This window comes from Ammospiza nelsoni, chromosome 26 (genome assembly GCF_027579445.1).
Source record: "Ammospiza nelsoni isolate bAmmNel1 chromosome 26, bAmmNel1.pri, whole genome shotgun sequence".
Classification (NCBI taxonomy): domain Eukaryota; kingdom Metazoa; phylum Chordata; class Aves; order Passeriformes; family Passerellidae; genus Ammospiza; species Ammospiza nelsoni.
This window is the reverse complement of record NC_080658.1, coordinates 5,349,451-5,366,131: the sequence shown is the minus strand read 5'-3', so window position 1 is coordinate 5,366,131 and position 16,681 is coordinate 5,349,451. Positions and strand designations below refer to the sequence as shown.

The window sequence follows — 16,681 nt, the reverse complement described above, 5'->3', positions numbered from 1 at the left end:
ACTCAGTACCCAGGCCTGGCCACAGCAGCTCTTTATTGACAGCACAGAGGGAGCAGCTCCAGCCTCACCGTTACTTCCACAGCTTCTTGATGGACATGTTCTTCTCACTGTCCTTCTGCATCACCTGGGGGAGGGAACGGATTGGGTGTTAATTACCCCAAAAACACCCCAAGACCACAGGGAGGGCTCAGCAGCCTCTCCCATGTCACTCCTGTGGTGACAACCCCCTTGTCTGTGCTCCTGGCAAATGCCACCCAGGACACTTAGTGCCCCCAGTGCCACCTCTCCCCTGGCACCCACCTTGGCCACGGCCATCTCGAAGTCCTCCTGTGTGACGTGCACTCTCCTCTCCCTCAGTGCATACATCCCAGCCTCTGTGCACACACCCTGAGGGGACAGGAGGGGAGCATCAGCCAGTGCCCCCCATGGCAGCCCCGTGTCCCCAGAGTCCCCAGCTCACCTTCACCTCAGCCCCCGAGGCCCCCGGCATCAGCTCCGCGATTTTGCGCAGGTTGATGCCCCGGGTCAGGTTCATCTTCCGCGAGTGGATCTTGAGGATGTCCAGGCGGGCCTGGAGCAGGGCACAGGGGGGGGTTGGAGCCTGGGAATGGCTCCCAGGGACAGGGTGGGGACAGCAGGGGGTGACTCTGGTACCTCCTCGTTGGGAGGGGGGAATTCGATTTTCCTGTCGATGCGGCCGGGGCGCAGCAGGGCCGAGTCCAGGATGTCGATCCTGTTGGTGGCCATGATCACCTGCACAGGGGACAGGGGACAGCTGTCACCACCCCGGGCACCGCAGGGCTGGCAGGACCCCAGGCAGGGCCAGCCCCTCTACCTTGATGTTTTTGGTGGCCTCGAAGCCGTCGAGCTGGTTGAGGAGCTCGAGCATGGTGCGCTGCACCTCGCTGTCGCCGCCGGAGCCGCCCTCCAGGCGGGAGGAGCCGATGGAGTCGATCTCGTCCATGAAGATGATGGAGGGCGCGTGCTCCCGCGCCATCACGAACAGCTCCCGCACCATGCGGGCCCCTGCGGGCACGGGGTCAGCCTGGCACAGCTGGCACAGCCTGGCACCGAGCCCATGCTGCCCCAGGAGCCCCAGAGCCACCCAGGTACTGCTGTAGTGTGTTTTTATACTTTGTAATACTTCAAAGTAGTTTTGTTTTGTATCCCTGTATTTTTCACCAATTGTTTTTCCCAATGGTTCCCCAGACTGTACCCCCCTCCCTTTACCTGTGTAATCCCTCTCCCTGGATGAGATCACCCCCAAACCCCCACCCTGGCTCTCTGTCCATCACTCAGCATCTCATCCCCTCCATCTAGAAGTTTCGGTCCAGGTCCTGGAGTGATCAGCCAGAGGCCAGGGCTCAGCCCCCCACGCCTTACAAAGAGTGTGTTAAAGCTCTACCCTACAAAAATATAAGAACTTTATGACTCTCTCCCCATTAACAGGCTAACCTATATTTAAATGGCAGAATTAACGCTGTCCTAAATGTCCATCCCCCAGTACCCATCCCTTAGGGTCACTCATTGGTCAGTAAATGTTCTCTGCTTTGGGTTTCCACCTCCCTTTAAATGTAACCTTGGCACATCTCCAGGGCTCTCGGCAGAACCCCCTGAGGTGTAGGGGCTCCTTTGGGACTCCTAGAATAAAACCTTGGATTGACCCCTGCTAAGAGTCATCCCTTTATCTTCTACCAATGTTCTGCTGCAAAGGTGGCCAGCCTGGCTGCCCTCAGTACCCTCAGGGCACAAGAGAGGGGAGTCAGGGTTGCCCCCTGGTGTCTGCTGAGTTGGGGCTGGTCAAGGGTCCCTGAGAGGCTCCCAGAGGGACAGGGACACGGTGCCATCCCTGAGGAGCTCCCAGAGGGACAGGGACACGGTGCCATCCCTGAAAGGCTCGCAGAAGGACACAGACATGGTACTTTCCCCTAGAGGCTCCCAGAGGGACACAGACATGGTGCCATCCCTGAGAGGCTCCCAGAGGGACAGGGACACAGTGCCATCCCTGAGAGGCTCCCAGAGGGACAGGGACACAGTGCCATCCCTGAGGCTCCCAGAGGGACAGGGACACGGTACCTTCCCCGATGAACTTCTGCACGAGCTCAGAGCCGGACACACGGATGAAGGTGCAGTCGGTGTGATGGGCCACAGCCCGCGCCAGCAGCGTCTTCCCCGTGCCGGGGGGGCCGTAGAGCAGCACCCCCTGGAACGGGCACAGAGCCCCTCAGAGCCTGCCCAGGGCACAGCCCAGCCCAGGCCAGGCCCCCCAGAGCAGCACTTGCCTTGGGCTGGGCGATGCCCAGAGCCTCAAAGAGCTCCGGGTGCTTCACGGGCAGCTCGATGACCTCCTTGATCTCCTTGATCTGCTTGTCCAGGCCCCCGATCATCTCGTAGGTGGAGTCTGGGACCTTCTCCACCATCATGAGGGACACCAGCGGGTCCACCTTGTTGGGCAGGATCTTGTGCAGGGTGTAGCTGTCATTGCGCAGCGCCACGCGGCAGTTGGGGGTCACCTGTGGGGACAGCACTCAGAGAGGTGTCCCTGCCAGCCTGGGGTGTCCCTGCCCGCCCTGGGGTGTCCCTGCCGGCCCCGGGGTGTCCCTGCCAACCCTGCAGCACTCACATCATTGATGTCGATGTTCTTGTCCACATCCACCACGAACTTCCCCTCTGGGTGCACCTGGAAAGGAGGAAAGAGCCCTAGGATTCATTTCCCTGGGAATTCCCTGCTGAGGGACATGGGGATGCCTGGGAGGAACCAGGAGCTCCAACCCCACTGGGGCAGCCCCAGGTCCAGCAGAGCCATCCCAACAAGCTCCTCTGCACCAGGAGCTCCCACCCCATGTCCCCAAGCTGTCCCATCCCTATGGGGACACGGGGCTGTCCCCCAGCCCAGCCCTGTCACCTCGTACCTTGACCAGCACCTTCTTCTTGTCCATGGCTCTCACCACCTCTCCCACGTAGGATCCCTGCTCCTGCAGCAGCTGCAGCTCCTCCCGCAGCAGCCGCACTGCGGAGGGACAGCTCAGCTCCAGAGCCCCCAGAGCCAGCCCAGAGCCCCCAAAGCCTGGCCTAGAGGTCCCAAGGCCCAGCCCAGAGGCCCCCCAAGGCCCAGCCCAGAGACCCCCAGGCACAGCCCAGAACTCCTCAGGCCAGCCCAGAGCCCCCCAAAGCCCAACCCAGAACCCCTCAGGCCCAATCCAGAGCCCCCATGCCCAGCCCAGAACACCTCAGGCCCAGCCTAGAGGCCCCCTGGCTCAGCCCAGAGCCCCAGGCCCAGCTCAGAACCCTTCAGGCCCAGCCCAGAGCCCCCAAAGCCCAACCCAGAACCCCCAAAGACCCCTAGGCCCAGTCCAGAGCCCCCAGGCCCAGTCCAAAGCCCCCAAAGTCCAGTCCAGAACCCCTCAGACCCAGCCCAGAGCCCCCCAAAGTCCAGCCCAGAATCCTTCAAAGCCCAGCCTAGAGCCCCTCAAGGCCCAGCCCAGAGCCTCCCAAAGACACCCATGCCCAGCCCAGACCCCCAAAGCCCAGCCCAGAGGCCCCAAAGCCTGGCCTAGAGCCCCCAAAGGCCAACCTAGAGGCCCCCAGGCCCAGCCCAGAGCCCCCAAAGCCCAATCCAGAACCCCCAGACCCAGCCCAGAGCCCCTCAGATGCAGCCTAGAGCCCTCAAAGACCCCCAAGCCCAGCCCAGAGCCCCGAACCCAGAGCACCAAGGCCCAGTCCAGAGCCTCAAAGCCCAGCCCAGAACACCCAGGCCCAGCCCAGAGCCTCCCAAAGCCCTGCCTAGGGCCCCCCAAGGCCCAGAGCCCTCCAAGCTCAGCCTGAAGCTCCCAGGCCCAGCCCAGAGCCCCCCAAAGCCCAGCCCAGAATCCTCCCAAAGCCCAGCCCAGGGGCCCCAAGGCCCAGCTCAGAACCCCTCAGACCCAGCCCAGAACCCCCCCAAAGCCCAGCCCAGAGCCCCCCAAAGACCAACCTAGAGGCCCTCAGGCCCAATCCAGAGCTCCCAGACCCAGCCCAGAGCCCCTCAAACTAAGCCCAGAGCCCCTCAGGCCGAGCCCAGAACCCCCAAAGCCCAGCCCAGAGCCTCCCAAAGACCCTCGGCCCAGCCCAGAACTCCTCAGGCCAGCCCAGAGCCCCCAGGCCTTGCCCAGAGCCCCCAAAGCCCAGCCCTGAACCCCTCAGGCCCAGTCCAGACCACACAAAACCCAGCTCAGAGCACCCAGACCCAGCCCAGAGTCCCCAAGGCCCAGCCCAGGGCAGCAGGAGGAGCTGCAGCCCCTACCCTTGGCGTTGAGCTCGTTCCTCTGTGCCTGCAGCCGCCGCAGGTTCTGACTCTTCTCGTTCACAATGAGCTGCAGAGAAAGGCTCTGCTGAGCAACCTCGGGCTCAGGGACACCCAGCACACGGAATTGTGGAATAGTTTGGGTTGGAAAACATCTCAAAGCTCATCTCATCCCAGCCCTGCCACAGCAAGGACACCTTCCACTATCCCAGGCTGCTCCAACCCCAATGTCCAACCTGGCCTTGGGCACTGCCAGGGATCCAGGGGCAGCCACAGCTGTGCCAGGGCCTGCCCACCCTCCCAGGGAACAATTCCTAATTCCCAATATCCCATCCAGCCCTGCTCTCTGGCAGCTAGGACAGGGACAGGAGCACACCCAGCTCAGAGCACAGCCCCAGCTCGTGTCCCCAGCGCCTCCAGGGAGGATCCTGCCTGCCCACAGCCCTGAGACACGGGCAGGGACACAGGCAGGGACACGGGCACACCACCCATCCCGGTGTCCCCCGCAGCTGTGCTCACCTGCAGCTCCTCGATCTTGGACAGGTAATACTGCCGGAGTCCCGAGCCGCCCTTCCCGTCGTCCATCTCCATCTGGGACAGCAGAGCTCAGCGTCACCGACACCCCCCGGCACCCCGCCGGGCCCCGGTTCCCCCATCACCACCACCGGGCCGGCTCCTGGCTCCTCTTTTCCCCTCTTTCATCCCGGTCCCAGTCCGCGGTTCCCCGTCCCGAGTGTCCCTTCCCACCCCTCACCCCTGCCCGACACCCCCGAGCCGAGTCCCGCATCTCCCAGGTGCCCACAGCAGCCCCAGCTCCCGTTTCCCTGCGAGCTCCCCGCTCCTGCTCCCCGTCCCAGTCTCGATCCCGTCCCCATCCTGATTCTGATCCCGATCCCATCCCGGTTCCGGTCCCCGTCCCGATCCCGATCCCATCCCGGTCCCGGTCTCAGTCCCGGTCACGGTCCCGGTCCCGTCCCTCAGACTCCTCCGCCTTCCCCAGACCCGCCGAGTCATGCCGCTGCCAGGCCCCGAGCAGCCCCAACCGCAGCACATCCTGGGGCAGCCCGGAGCGCCCCAAGTCCCTCCCCGAGCTCCGCCGGTGCCCCCAGCCCGGCCCAGCCCGCCGCACCTGCTCGGGCCCGTCCAGCGCCATCTTCTCGGCCGGCATCAGGCCCCAACAAAGATGGCGGCCGCCGCTTTCCGCTGTGCGGCTCTGCCGCCCGCCTTGATGGCGTCACTTCTTCTTCCGGAAAAAGCACCTACGGGAGGCGCAGTGCGCATGCGCAATCACTCATGTCGTGACTGCGCTGCCATCTTGGAGCGGTCAAAGGTGACGTGACCGTGGGTGAAGCACCGAGGGGACGGACAGGGCTGTGATGGCGGCACCGAGCGGGCCCGTTATTGTTCACCGCACCTCCGAGGGACCCGTTATCCTTCCCCATCTTCCGCCCACAGGGGCGGAGGAGGGGTGCGCCACTCCTAAAATGGCGGCCAGAGCAGGAGGAAGCGGAAGCTGAGTGTGCACGCAGGGCACGCCGGGAAGGCGGTGCGGGCACGCGGCGGGACCGGGATCAGGACCGGGACCGGGATCGGGGTTTGGATCAGGGGCAGGGTCTGCATCGGGGTCGGGCAGGGGAAGGGGGTACGGGGGTGTCAGGGCCGGCGGAATGTCGAGCCCGGGTGTTCGGAGGGTTCAGGAGAGCGGCGGGGCCGGAATGCGCCGCGGGGGCAGCGGGTGCGGGTCGGCCTGAGGGGGCAATGGCGGGAGCGGTGAGGGGCGCTGGGGGCAGTGAGGGAGGAGCTGGAAGGGCACTAGGGGGGGTACTGGGAGGGAGGAGCTGGAGGGGCACTGGGAGGGCAGCGAGGGAGGAACTGGAGGGGCGCTGGGGGAGGAACTGAAGGGGTACTGGGAAGGCAGTGGGAGAAGAACTGGGAGGGTACTGGGAGGGCACTGGGGGAAAAACTGGAGAGGCACTGGGAGGGCACTGGGGGAGGAACTGGAGGGGCACTGGGAGGGTGTTGGGGGTACTGGGAGGGCACTGACAGGAACTGCAGGGGCACTGGGGAGGTACTGGGGGAGGTAGGTACTGGAGGGGCACTGGGAGGGCAGTGAAGGAGGAGCTGGAGGGGCACTGGGGGGTATCATGGGGACCACTGAGAGAGAGCTGGAGAGACACAGGGGCACTGGGAGGGGCAGTGGGAGCAGAACTGGAGGGGCACTGGGGGGTATCATGGGGACCACTGAGACAGAGCTGCAGAGACACAGGGGCCACTGGACGACACTGAGGGAACACCTAGAGAGGCCGGGGCTCCTCGGGGTCCCCAGGCTCCCCCTCATCCCCGTGTCCCCCCAGGCCCGAGCCCTCGGCTGACTGCACATCCCAGCCCCCCCCAGGGGCCGCCCCGCCACCACCATGGGCAAGAAAAGCAAACTGGGCAAGAGCCGGCGGGACAAGTTCTACCACCTGGCCAAGGAGACGGGTGAGGGCCGTGCCCGGCGCTGGGGATGGGGATGGGGGGGCTGCAGCCCCGGGCACCCCCTGAACCTCCCTCCTGCTGCCCCCCAGGCTTCCGCTCCCGCTCCTCCTTCAAACTGCTGCAGCTCAATCGGAAATTCCAGTTCCTGCAGAAAGCCCGGGCCCTGCTGGACCTGTGTGCGGCCCCTGGTGGCTGGTGAGTGGGACAGGCCACAGATTTACTAAAAATATGGATGTTGATCTAGCGCTGATAGCCAACTGTGAGGGACAAAAACCGTACAACAGTTTAAAGTTAGAAAGTGTGTGTTTATTGTGGGATAGCTCCTAAATACATACCACAATTAACAGGTGTTTGCAGAGTCTTTTTATCTATACAGGTATTGAATACCCAAAATACAAATGCATATTCATAACTTTGGTATATCCCATTCCCAATATGGATATTGATCTAGTACCAATATCCAAAGACTCTCTAACAGTTTAAAGGTAGAAAGTGCATGCTTATTGTGGGATGACTCCTAAATACACACTGTGATTTACAGGTGATTACGGAGTCCTTTTATTTATATAGGTATTGAATATCCAAAACACAAATGCATATTCATAACTCTGGTAAATCCCATTCCCCACTTCCCATGGCAATTAGTTCCAAAGCCATTAAGCATGCAGAGTTTGTTCCTTGAAATGGGTCAGTGGTCCCTTTCATGGGGCGGGGTCCCAAAATGAGGAAGTAAATGAAGTCTTCCTCGTTCTGACCTTTCTGCCTTTTCAATGCAAATCTGACAAATGAACCCATTGGTAGAACTCCCATTTCCCATCTTCAATTGGTTTCAGAACAGAGAGGCTGCAATTGGCTTATGTTCCTACAAAGAATTGTTTTATGTTCCTAAAAGCTATTTATCAGTTTCTGCATTTCTCGTTATAAACCTAGCTAACGAAACATTGTATTGACAAGCAATTGATTATTAGTTAACTCCTGACTTTTTACTTCATCAAGGCCTGCCCATTTATTTTAATTAACTCCAATAAAGCTGATTTCTAGCTAATACCTCAGCTCCTCTAAGATCCCTAAATTCTTTTAAGTTTATGTCTCACCACCACAGTGCCACCAGCTGACTTAGCAGTGTCCCTGTGCTCTTTGCCTAACCCTGGGGGCACAGTGCCAGGCTGAGAGCTCTGCTGGGCTCCTGGGGGCACAGTGCCAGGCTGAGAGCTCTGCTGGGCTTCTGGGGGCACAGTGCCAGACTGAGAGCTCTGCTGGGGCCCTGCTCAGCTCTGCTCCCCTCTGTTCTTGCCAGGCTCCAGGTGGCTTCCAAGTTCATGCCAGTGTCCAGCCTGATCATCGGTGAGTTTTGGGGACAGTCCCTGGCTGTGACAGACAGAGGGGATCCTGGCAGGAGTGGGGCTGGGTGGGGAAGCCCCTTGGGATGGTCTGGAGCCCCTTCTGAGGGGCTTTGCTGTGTTTCCTCACCCAGGGGTGGATCTGGTGCCCATCAAGCCCATTCCCAACGTGGTGACCCTGCAGGAGGACATCACCACTGAGAAGTGCCGCCAGGTACTGCCCAGGGTCACCTGGGGCCCTGCAGGTCCCTGTGGTGGCAGGGGGGTCACAGGGGGTGGGCTGGGGTCCTTCTGAGGGACAAACAGGTGTCCTTGTCCCACAGGCCCTGCGCAAGGAGCTGCAGACGTGGAAGGTGGATGTGGTGCTGAACGATGGAGCGCCCAACGTGGGAGCCAGCTGGGTGCACGATGCCTACTCCCAGGGTGGGCACACAGGGACAGCTCACTGTTGCTAGAGAGTTCTGGGCTGCTGTGGCTTGGGAGGGGCCTTAAAGCCCATCCAGGGCCACCCCTGCCATGGCAGGGACATCTTCCCTTGTCACAGGGTGCTCCACACCCAGTCCAACTTGGCATTGGGGATGGGGCAGCCACAGCTTCTCTGGGAAACCCACTCCAGCTTGTCTCTACCCTCCCAGAGAAGGGGAATTCCCTCCCTCACTCACTCCCTGTTCTCTTCTGCTGCAGCCAACCTGACCCTCATGGCCCTGAAGCTGGCCTGTGAGTTCCTGTGCAAGGGTGGCTGGTTCATCACCAAGGTGTTCCGCTCCCGGGATTACCAGCCCCTCATGTGGATCTTCCAGCAGTTCTTCCAGAAGGTCCAGGCCACCAAGCCCCAGGCCTCCCGCAACGAGTCTGCTGAGATCTTTGTAGTGTGCCAGGGTGAGAAGCCAGGGGGGCCTGGAATGGGCTGGGATGGGGCTGGGAGAACCTGCTGGTGGCTCTGATCCCTCCAGCCCAGCAGGAATAGCTCTGATTCCTCCATCCTAGGAGGAATGGTTTTGATGATTTTAATTCCTTCTGGGACAGTGGAATGGCTCTGAGCCCTCTCTCCCCAGAGAAGTAGCTCTGATCCCTCCATCCCAGCAGGAGTGGTTCTGATGCCTCCATCCTAGAAGGAATGGTTTTAATGGTTTTAATTCCTCCTAGGAGGGATGGTTTTGATGGTTCTGATTCCTCCTGGGACAGTGGAATGCATCTGAGCTCTCTCTCCCCAGAGAAGTTGCTCTGATATCTCCATCCCAACAGGAATAGTTCTGATCCTTCCATTCTGGGTGGCTGTGATCCCTCCATTCCAGCAGGCATCCATTCTGATGCCTCCATCCTAGAAGGAATGGTTTTGATGGTTTTAATTCCTCCTAGGAGGGATGGTTTTGATGGTTCTGATTCCTCTTGGGATGGTGGAATGGCTCTGAGCCCTCTCTCCCCAGAGAAGTAGCTCTGATCCCTCCATTCTGGGTGGCTCTGATCCCTCCAGCCCAGCAGGAATGGTTCTGATGCCTCCATCCTAGGAGGAATGGTTTTGATGGTTCTGATTCCTCTTGGCATGGTGGAATGGCTCTGAGGCCTCTCTCCCCAGAGAAGTAGCTCTGATCCCTCCATTCTGGGTGGCTCTGATCCCTCCATACCAGCAGGAATGGTTTTGATACCTTTATCCTGGGAGGAATGGCTCTGCTGGCTGGGATTCCTCCATCCTAGGAGGAATGATTTTGATGGTTCTGATTCCTCCTGGGACAGTGGAATGCGTCTGAGCTCTCTCTCCCCAGAGAAGTTGCTCTGATATCTCCATCCCAACAGGAATGGTTCTGATCCTTCCATTCTGGGTGGCTGTGATCCCTCCATTCCAGCAGGCATCCATTCTGATGCCTCCATCCTAGAAGGAATGGTTTTGATGGTTTTAATTCCTCCTAGGAGGGATGGTTTTGATGATTCTGATTCCTCTTGGGATGGTGGAATGGCTCTGAGCCCTCTCTCCCCAAAGAAGCAGCTCTGATCCCTCCATTCTGGATGACTCTGATCCCTCCATCCCAGCAGGAGTGGCTCTGATCCCTCCAGCCCAGCAGGAGTGGCTCTGATCCCTCCAGCCCAGCAGGAATAGTTTTGATGCCTACATCCCAGGAGGAATGGTTTTGATGGTTTTAATTTTTCCTAGGACAGTGAAATGGCTCTGAGCTCTCTCTCCCCAGAGAAGCAGCTCTGATCCCTCCATCCCAGCAGGAATGGCTCTGATGCCTCCATTCTGGATGGCTCTGATTCCTCCATCCCAGCAGGAATGGCTCTGATGCCTCCATTCTGGTTGGTTCTGATCCCTCTGTCTCAGAGAAATGTCTCTCATGGTTCTCATCTCTCCATCCCAGGTTATCAGGCTCCAGACAAAATTGACAGCAAGTTTTTTGACCCCAAATACGCCTTCAAGGACGTGGAGGTTGTCACCAAGTCTGTCAGTGAGCTGGTCAGCAAAAAGAAGCCCAAGGTATGAGCAAGGCCAGACACAGATGGGACTGGGCCTGAAGAGGGTGTGAGAATTAAAATTGTTCAGGAGAATGCAAGATTTTGGGATGAGAAGTGTTGAAAATGCCAGTTTGGGGGAGGTTTGAAGCCCTAAAGTGGAGATTGTGAGGTTCAGGCTGGGTCAGTTAAACCCTGCAGGGGTTGAGCACAGGGTTTGTGTCTCTCTGAGGTGGCTTTAGGACAGTAAATCTGTGTCAGGTGCTCTCAGCTGATTGTAGGGCTAGCACAAACCTGCCATTGTCAGCTCTTGTGTCTGGGCTGGGGCTGGTCATTTGTTCTAGCTCAGGCTGAGACTGGAAATGATTTCTAAAGTCCTCAAGAACAACCCACAGGCACATTGGTGTGGCCACTGCAGCAAGACACGAGTTAGGTGACCCCATGCACCATTCAGGGCTGGTGCTGTCTGTCTGTCTGTCCCCTGCCCTGGCTGTCACAGCCCCTTTTCCCCCCAGGCCGAGGGCTATGCCGAGGGTGACACCACCCTGTACCACCGCTTCACCCTCATGGACTTCCTCAAGGCTGCCAACCCTGTGGACTTCCTCTCCAAGGCCAACGAGGTGAGTGCCTGCAAGGACTCCTGTCCCTGTCCCTGTACTGTGGAGGGGAGACTGGGATTGCAATTTCAATCCTTTTTCCTGTGCCAGATCACCTTGGGGGATGGGGAGCTGGAGAATCACAGCTCCACCACGGAGGAGCTGCGCCAGTGCTGCAGGGACATCCGAGTGCTGGGCCGCAAGGAGCTCAGGTGCTGGGGGACACTGGGACAGCCACACCTCCCAGCTGGGCCTGGGGGACAGCTACACCCCCCAGCTGGCCCTGCTGCCTGTCCCTAACAGCTGCCACCCCACCCAGGGCCCTGCTGAACTGGAGGACGAAGCTGCGGCGGTTCCTGGCCAAGAAGCTGAAGGAGCAGGCCAAGGAGATGGATATCAAGTAGGACCAGGGAGCAGGGCTGTCCCCAGGCTGGGATGGGCTGTCCCCAGCACAGCTCCTCTGAGCTCCTTCCTTTTGGCAGCCTGAGCTCCGGTGAGGAGGAGGAGGGCAGGGAGGAGGACAAGAAGGAGAAGATGGAGGCCAAAGCTGCAGCTGCTGAGGAGGAGAAGGAGCAAGAGGAAGTGGAGCTGGCTTTGGCAGAGATGAAGGCCAAGGAGCTGGCAGAGCTGAAGAGGTACAAAGAGGAGCAGGGATGGGGTTGCAGCCATGGAGACAGAGGGTGGCAGTGTCAGCCTGTCCTTTTGCTGGGGGCGTTTGTGGGTTTGGAGTCCTTGGGCTCCTCTGCTCCTCCAGGCAGGTGTTCCAGGGTGTCCCAGCACTGGGCACCCCTCACAGGGTGCTGACAATGGGGTGTTTGTCTGTGATGGGGACGGTTGGCCTCGTTCCTTTGCCTCCTGCAGGAAGAAGAAGAAGATCCTGAAGGAGCAGAGGAAGCAGCGGGAACGTGTGGAGCTGAAGATGGACCTGCCTGGAGTGTCCATCGCCGATGATGGTGACACCAGCATGTTCTCCCTGAAGAGCATCCACAGGACCCCGGTGGGTGGGAGCTCCTGGGCACAGTGGGGTGAGGCAGGGCCTGCCTTGTCACCTGTGTCACTTGAGTGACTCTGAGCTGTGCTGCAGCTGCTGGATGAGCTGTCTCGGGGGGACATGGCCTCTGCTGACGCTCTGCTGGAGATCAGCCCTGGGGACGATGACATTTACGTGTCAGATCACGAGGAAGAGGATGATGATGTGTCCCTGGCCAGCGACCTGGACCCCGAGGAGCTGCTGGAGATCGAGGCCCGGCAGCGGAAGCTGCAGCGGGAGCAGCGAGGGAAGAGGTGAGAGGGGAGAGACTTCCTGGGGCTGCTCTGGGACAGCTGCAGGAGCCAGCCAGGGCTGGGGACACTGATCCTGCTGCTCTGGGTCACAGGACAAAGTTTAAGCAGAAGGAGGAGGAGGAGGAAGGGCAGGAAGTGGAGAATCCCCTGCTGGTGCCTCTGGAGGAGAAGTCGGTGCTGGAGGAGCGACAGACCAGCCTGTGGTTTGGGAAGGTGAGTCCCACTTGAGGGGCAGGAGTGATGGAGCAGCCTCAGCCCCAGCAGCTTCCCTGGACTGCCCTGGGGCTGATCCCCCTCCATCCCTGGGGCTGATCCCCCATCCCTGGGGCTGATCCCCCCTCCCCATCCCTGGGGTTGTGCCCCCCCATCCCTGGGGCTGATCCCCCTCCCCAGGCCTCTCCTGGGTCTGACTCCACTGTTCCCCATGCCAGGATGCCTTCGCTGGCATTGAGGATGATGCAGACGAGGAGCTGGAGCTGGGCCAGGCTCAGATGTTGGCTGAGAAGCAGCGTGAGGCTCAGAGAGGTGAGGGGACACAGAGGGACAGTCCCACAGCTCACTGTGGGACAGTGGGTCCAGCCTCAGTGGGGATGCTGCCCTGAGCAGGAGTGGTTTGGGTTGGAAAGGATCTCAAAGAGCCCCAAGCCTGGCCATGGGCAGGAACACTGCCACTAGACCAGAGGGTGGTCCCAGCCTGTGTCACTAATGAGCTGTCATTAGTGCTGTGCTAATGAGCAGGATCTCTAGAGGAGGATCTGCCTTGGCTCTGTCTCACGCAGTGCTTCCCATTCCCAGACAAAACAACAAAGAAAGGGCAGAGGAAGAAGAAGGAGGAGGCCCAGGAGGAGGCTCCAGCTGAGCCCAGCCCTGCAGCAGCCCCAGCTCCCAATGCCAATGAAGAAGCTAAAGAGGAGCAGAGCAGTGATGATGATGATGATGATGATGACAGCAGCAGTGAGGATGAGAGGTGAGGGCTGAGGGGGCCTAGGTGTCCTTCAGCTCCCACAGTCCTGGAGAGCTGAGGGACCCCAGCCCTGCCCACTGCTCTCCACAGGCCACTGGCACCAGTGGGAAGGAAGCGGGGCCGTGTCGAGCCCTGCGGCTTCGAGGTGGTGCCTATTGAGAAGCCAGGTGAGTGGGGGGCCATGGGGTGTCTTGGGAGGGACAGGAGGCAGGGACAGACCCAGGGGTCTCTCAGGAGGGACAGGAGATGGGGACAGGGACAGACCTGGGGGTCCTTTAGGGAGGACAGGAGATGGGGACAGGGACAGACCTGGGGGTCCCTTGGGATGGACAGGAGGCAGGGACAGGGACAGACCTGGGGGTCCCTTGGGATGGACAGGAGATGGAGTCAGGGACAGACCAGAGGGTCCCTGGGGATGCACAGGAGGCAGGGACAGACCTGGGGGTCCCTTGGGAAGAACAGGAGGCAGGGGCAGACCTGGGGGTCCTTCAGGAAGGACAGGAGATGGGGGCAGGGGCAGACTTGGGGGTCCTTTAGGAAGGACAGGAGATGGGCACAGGGACAGACCTGGAGGTCCCTCGGGAAGGACAGGAGATGGGGACGGACAGACCTGGGGGTCCCTGGGATGGACAGGAAATGGGGGCAGGGACAGTCCATGCTCCCCAGGGCTGCTCCCTGCCTCTTGGGCTGCAGCCAGGCCAACTTTGCCATGTCCCACAGTGAAAAGAGTCCTGGATGCAGAGGGCCTGGCCCTCGGCTCTGTCATTGCCAGCTCCAAAAAGGCCCGACGGGACCTCATCGACGACTCCTTCAACAGGTACCAGCTGGGGGCTGCAGGAGCTCTGCAGGGCTTGCTCCCTGGCAGGAACAGGTGTGGTGGGTCCCCCTGTCCTGCTCACAGGTCTCCTGGCCCCCCCAGGTACTCGTACAACGAGGAGGAGGGGGAGCTGCCCGAGTGGTTCACGGAGGAGGAGCGGCAGCACCGGCGCCGGCAGCTGCCCGTGGACAGGCAGACGGTGGAGGCCTATCGGCAGCGCTGGAAGGAGATCAATGCCCGGCCCATCAAGAAGGTGGCAGAGGCCAAGGCCCGCAAGAAGAAGAGGGTGAGTGGGGGTGGGCTCCCAGGGGTGCCCTGGCTCCTCTCCCAGCGCCTCAGTCCTCCCTCTGACCCTCCTGTTCTTCCTCTGATGTTCCTGCCCCATCTCTGATACCCCATCCTTTCCTGACCCCCTGTCCCATCTCTGATTCCCCATCCTTTTCTGACATCCTGTCCCATGTCTGATACCCCATCCTTTTCTAACCCCCTGTCCCATCTCTGACCCCCCGTCCCATCTCTGATTCCCCCTCCTTTTCTGAACACCCTGTCCCTCCTCCAATGCCCCTGTCCGATTTCTGATTCCCCATCCTTTTCTGAACCCCCTGTCCCTCCTCCCCTGTCTCATCTCTGATACCCCATTGTTTCCTGACCCCCCTGTCCCTTTTTCAATGCCCCTGTGCCATCTCTGATGTCCCATCCTTTTCTGACACCCTGTCCCATCTCTGATTCCCCATCCTTTTCTGACCCCCCTTGTCCCTCCTTCAATCCCCCTGTCCCATCTCTGATTCTCCATCCTTTTCTGACCCTCCCTGTGCCATCTCTGATTCCCCATCCTTTTCTGATCCCCCCTTGTCCCATCTCTGACCCTGTGTCTCATCTCTGACACCCCATCCTTTTCTGATCCCCCCATCCCATCTCTGATTCCCTCCCTATCCTTTTCTGACCCGCATTGTCCCATCCTTGAACCCCTGTCCCATCTCTGATACCCCATCCTTTTCTGACCCCCCGTCCCTCCTTCAATGCCCCTGTCCCATTTCTGATTCACCATCCTTTTCTGACCCCCTTATCCCATCTCTGACCCCCTTGTCCCATCTCTTGATACTCCATCCTTTTCTGACCCCCCCATCCCATCTCTGATTCCCCATCCTTTTCTGACCCCCCTGTCACTGCTTCAATGCCCCTGTCTCATCTCTAATACCCCATCCTTTTCTGACCCCTTCTTGTCCCACCTTGGACCCCCCTGTTCCACCTCTGACCTCCCCCCCATTCCTCTTCCAATTCCCCTCTCTCTTGTGACCACCCCCTCTGATCCCCTGTCCCTCCTCTGACACCCCTGTCCCTCCTGTGACCCTCTGTCCCCCCGGCTGTCCCCCAGATGCTGAAGAAGCTGGAGCAGATGAAGAAGAAGGCCGAGGCTGTGGTGAGCACCGTGGACATCTCGGAGCGGGAGAAGGTGGCCCAGCTGCGCCGGTGAGTGGCCAAGCCAGGATCCAGCTCGTCCCTTTGTGGCTGGGCCGTGTCCCTGCAGCCACTGGGACAGATCTGTGTCCCCAGCCAGGCTGATCTGGGGCTGGCAGAGCCACAGGAGGGGTGGGACTTGATGTTGTCCCAACACTGGGTTTGGTTTTTGTCCCACCCAAACTCACTCTGACCTTTGTGCTTGCGCTGCAGCATCTACAAGAAGGCTGGGCTGGCCAAGGAGAAGCGCCAGGTCACCTACCTGGTGGCCAAGAAGGGTGTGGGACGTCGGGTGAGGCGTCCCCCTGGTGTCAAGGGCCAGTTCAAGGTGGTGGACAGCCGCCTCAAGAAGGACGTGAGGGCTCAGAAGCGCAAAGAGCAGAAGAAGAAGCGCCACAAGTGAGGTGGGAGTGGCTCCATCCCCAGCAAGGGACTCTGCTCGGGGCACAGGGCTGGCTCCTGTGTCCCACTGCCACCTCAGGAGCCCTGGGGACAGCCTGGGGCTTGGCCACACCTTGCTTAGTCCGTGCCTTGCTGTGACAGTGCCTCGTGGCCTCCCCTGGGCACAGAGGGGTCATTTGGCCCCAGCCCCTGGTCACAGATCCAGGTGTCACCAGGCTGTCTCTGCTGGGTGACTCCCCTGGGGACATCACAGGAGCATCCCCAGCTGTCCCCAGGGAGGGTGTGGCTCTGGGGACACCCCTGGGCCAGATTTGTCACTGAGGTGGCAGAACAGTGGTGGCTCTGCCCAGAGCAGCTGCTCAGGACAGCAGAGTTTGACCCGTCTGAGGCTGCCCAGGGCTGTGTCACGTGCCTGGGTGGGGTGAGGTACCCTGCTGCACATGTCCCCTTGTGCCATGTCACTGCTGGCTGTGTTCTGTGCAGCTGCTCATGCCTCCAGAGCCCTCCCAGCTTTGTCTGACAGGGATTGACTCTCCTGACCACAGCAGCCACCCTGTCCCCTCTGTCCCCACCCCCTTTCTCCCTCAAGGAGAAGAAAGACCAAGAGTAAAGAAG

The 16,681-nt window shown here is 60.1% G+C and overlaps 2 protein-coding genes across 5 annotated transcripts; one reads left to right on the top strand and one right to left on the bottom strand.

Moving 5' to 3' along the window:
- Positions 1 to 13: 13 nt before the first annotated feature.
- On the bottom strand, positions 14 to 5,530 carry PSMC5 (proteasome 26S subunit, ATPase 5). The gene is made up of 12 exons (XM_059489148.1): positions 5,412 to 5,530; positions 4,802 to 4,873; positions 4,283 to 4,352; positions 2,913 to 3,010; positions 2,624 to 2,680; positions 2,283 to 2,513; positions 2,077 to 2,203; positions 836 to 1,026; positions 655 to 753; positions 461 to 571; positions 301 to 387; positions 14 to 124 (listed from the first exon to the last, which is right to left on the bottom strand). Exons 1-12 carry the CDS (start codon positions 5,448 to 5,450, stop codon positions 71 to 73), a joined length of 1,236 nt encoding a protein of 411 aa, XP_059345131.1. The 5' UTR covers positions 5,451 to 5,530; the 3' UTR covers positions 14 to 70.
- Positions 5,531 to 5,616: 86 nt separating this feature from the next.
- On the top strand, positions 5,617 to 16,680 carry FTSJ3 (FtsJ RNA 2'-O-methyltransferase 3). 4 transcript variants are annotated; one of them, XM_059489119.1, is made up of 22 exons: positions 5,617 to 5,828; positions 6,637 to 6,763; positions 6,850 to 6,955; positions 8,058 to 8,104; positions 8,235 to 8,314; positions 8,424 to 8,523; positions 8,785 to 8,979; positions 10,455 to 10,570; positions 11,061 to 11,165; positions 11,253 to 11,353; positions 11,461 to 11,541; positions 11,624 to 11,776; positions 12,003 to 12,138; positions 12,226 to 12,425; positions 12,518 to 12,638; positions 12,857 to 12,950; positions 13,221 to 13,392; positions 13,480 to 13,556; positions 14,110 to 14,206; positions 14,309 to 14,492; positions 15,582 to 15,676; positions 15,878 to 16,680. In XM_059489119.1, the coding sequence occupies exons 2-22, from the start codon at positions 6,697 to 6,699 to the stop codon at positions 16,065 to 16,067; spliced, it is 2,517 nt and encodes an 838-aa protein (XP_059345102.1). In that variant the 5' UTR covers positions 5,617 to 5,828; positions 6,637 to 6,696; the 3' UTR covers positions 16,068 to 16,680. The 4 variants fall into 4 exon arrangements, with proteins under 4 accessions (XP_059345102.1, XP_059345100.1, XP_059345103.1 ...); XM_059489117.1 differs by having other exon boundaries at positions 5,792 to 5,876; XM_059489120.1 differs by lacking the exon at positions 5,617 to 5,828 and adding an exon at positions 6,022 to 6,052.
- Position 16,681: the final 1 nt, after the last annotated feature.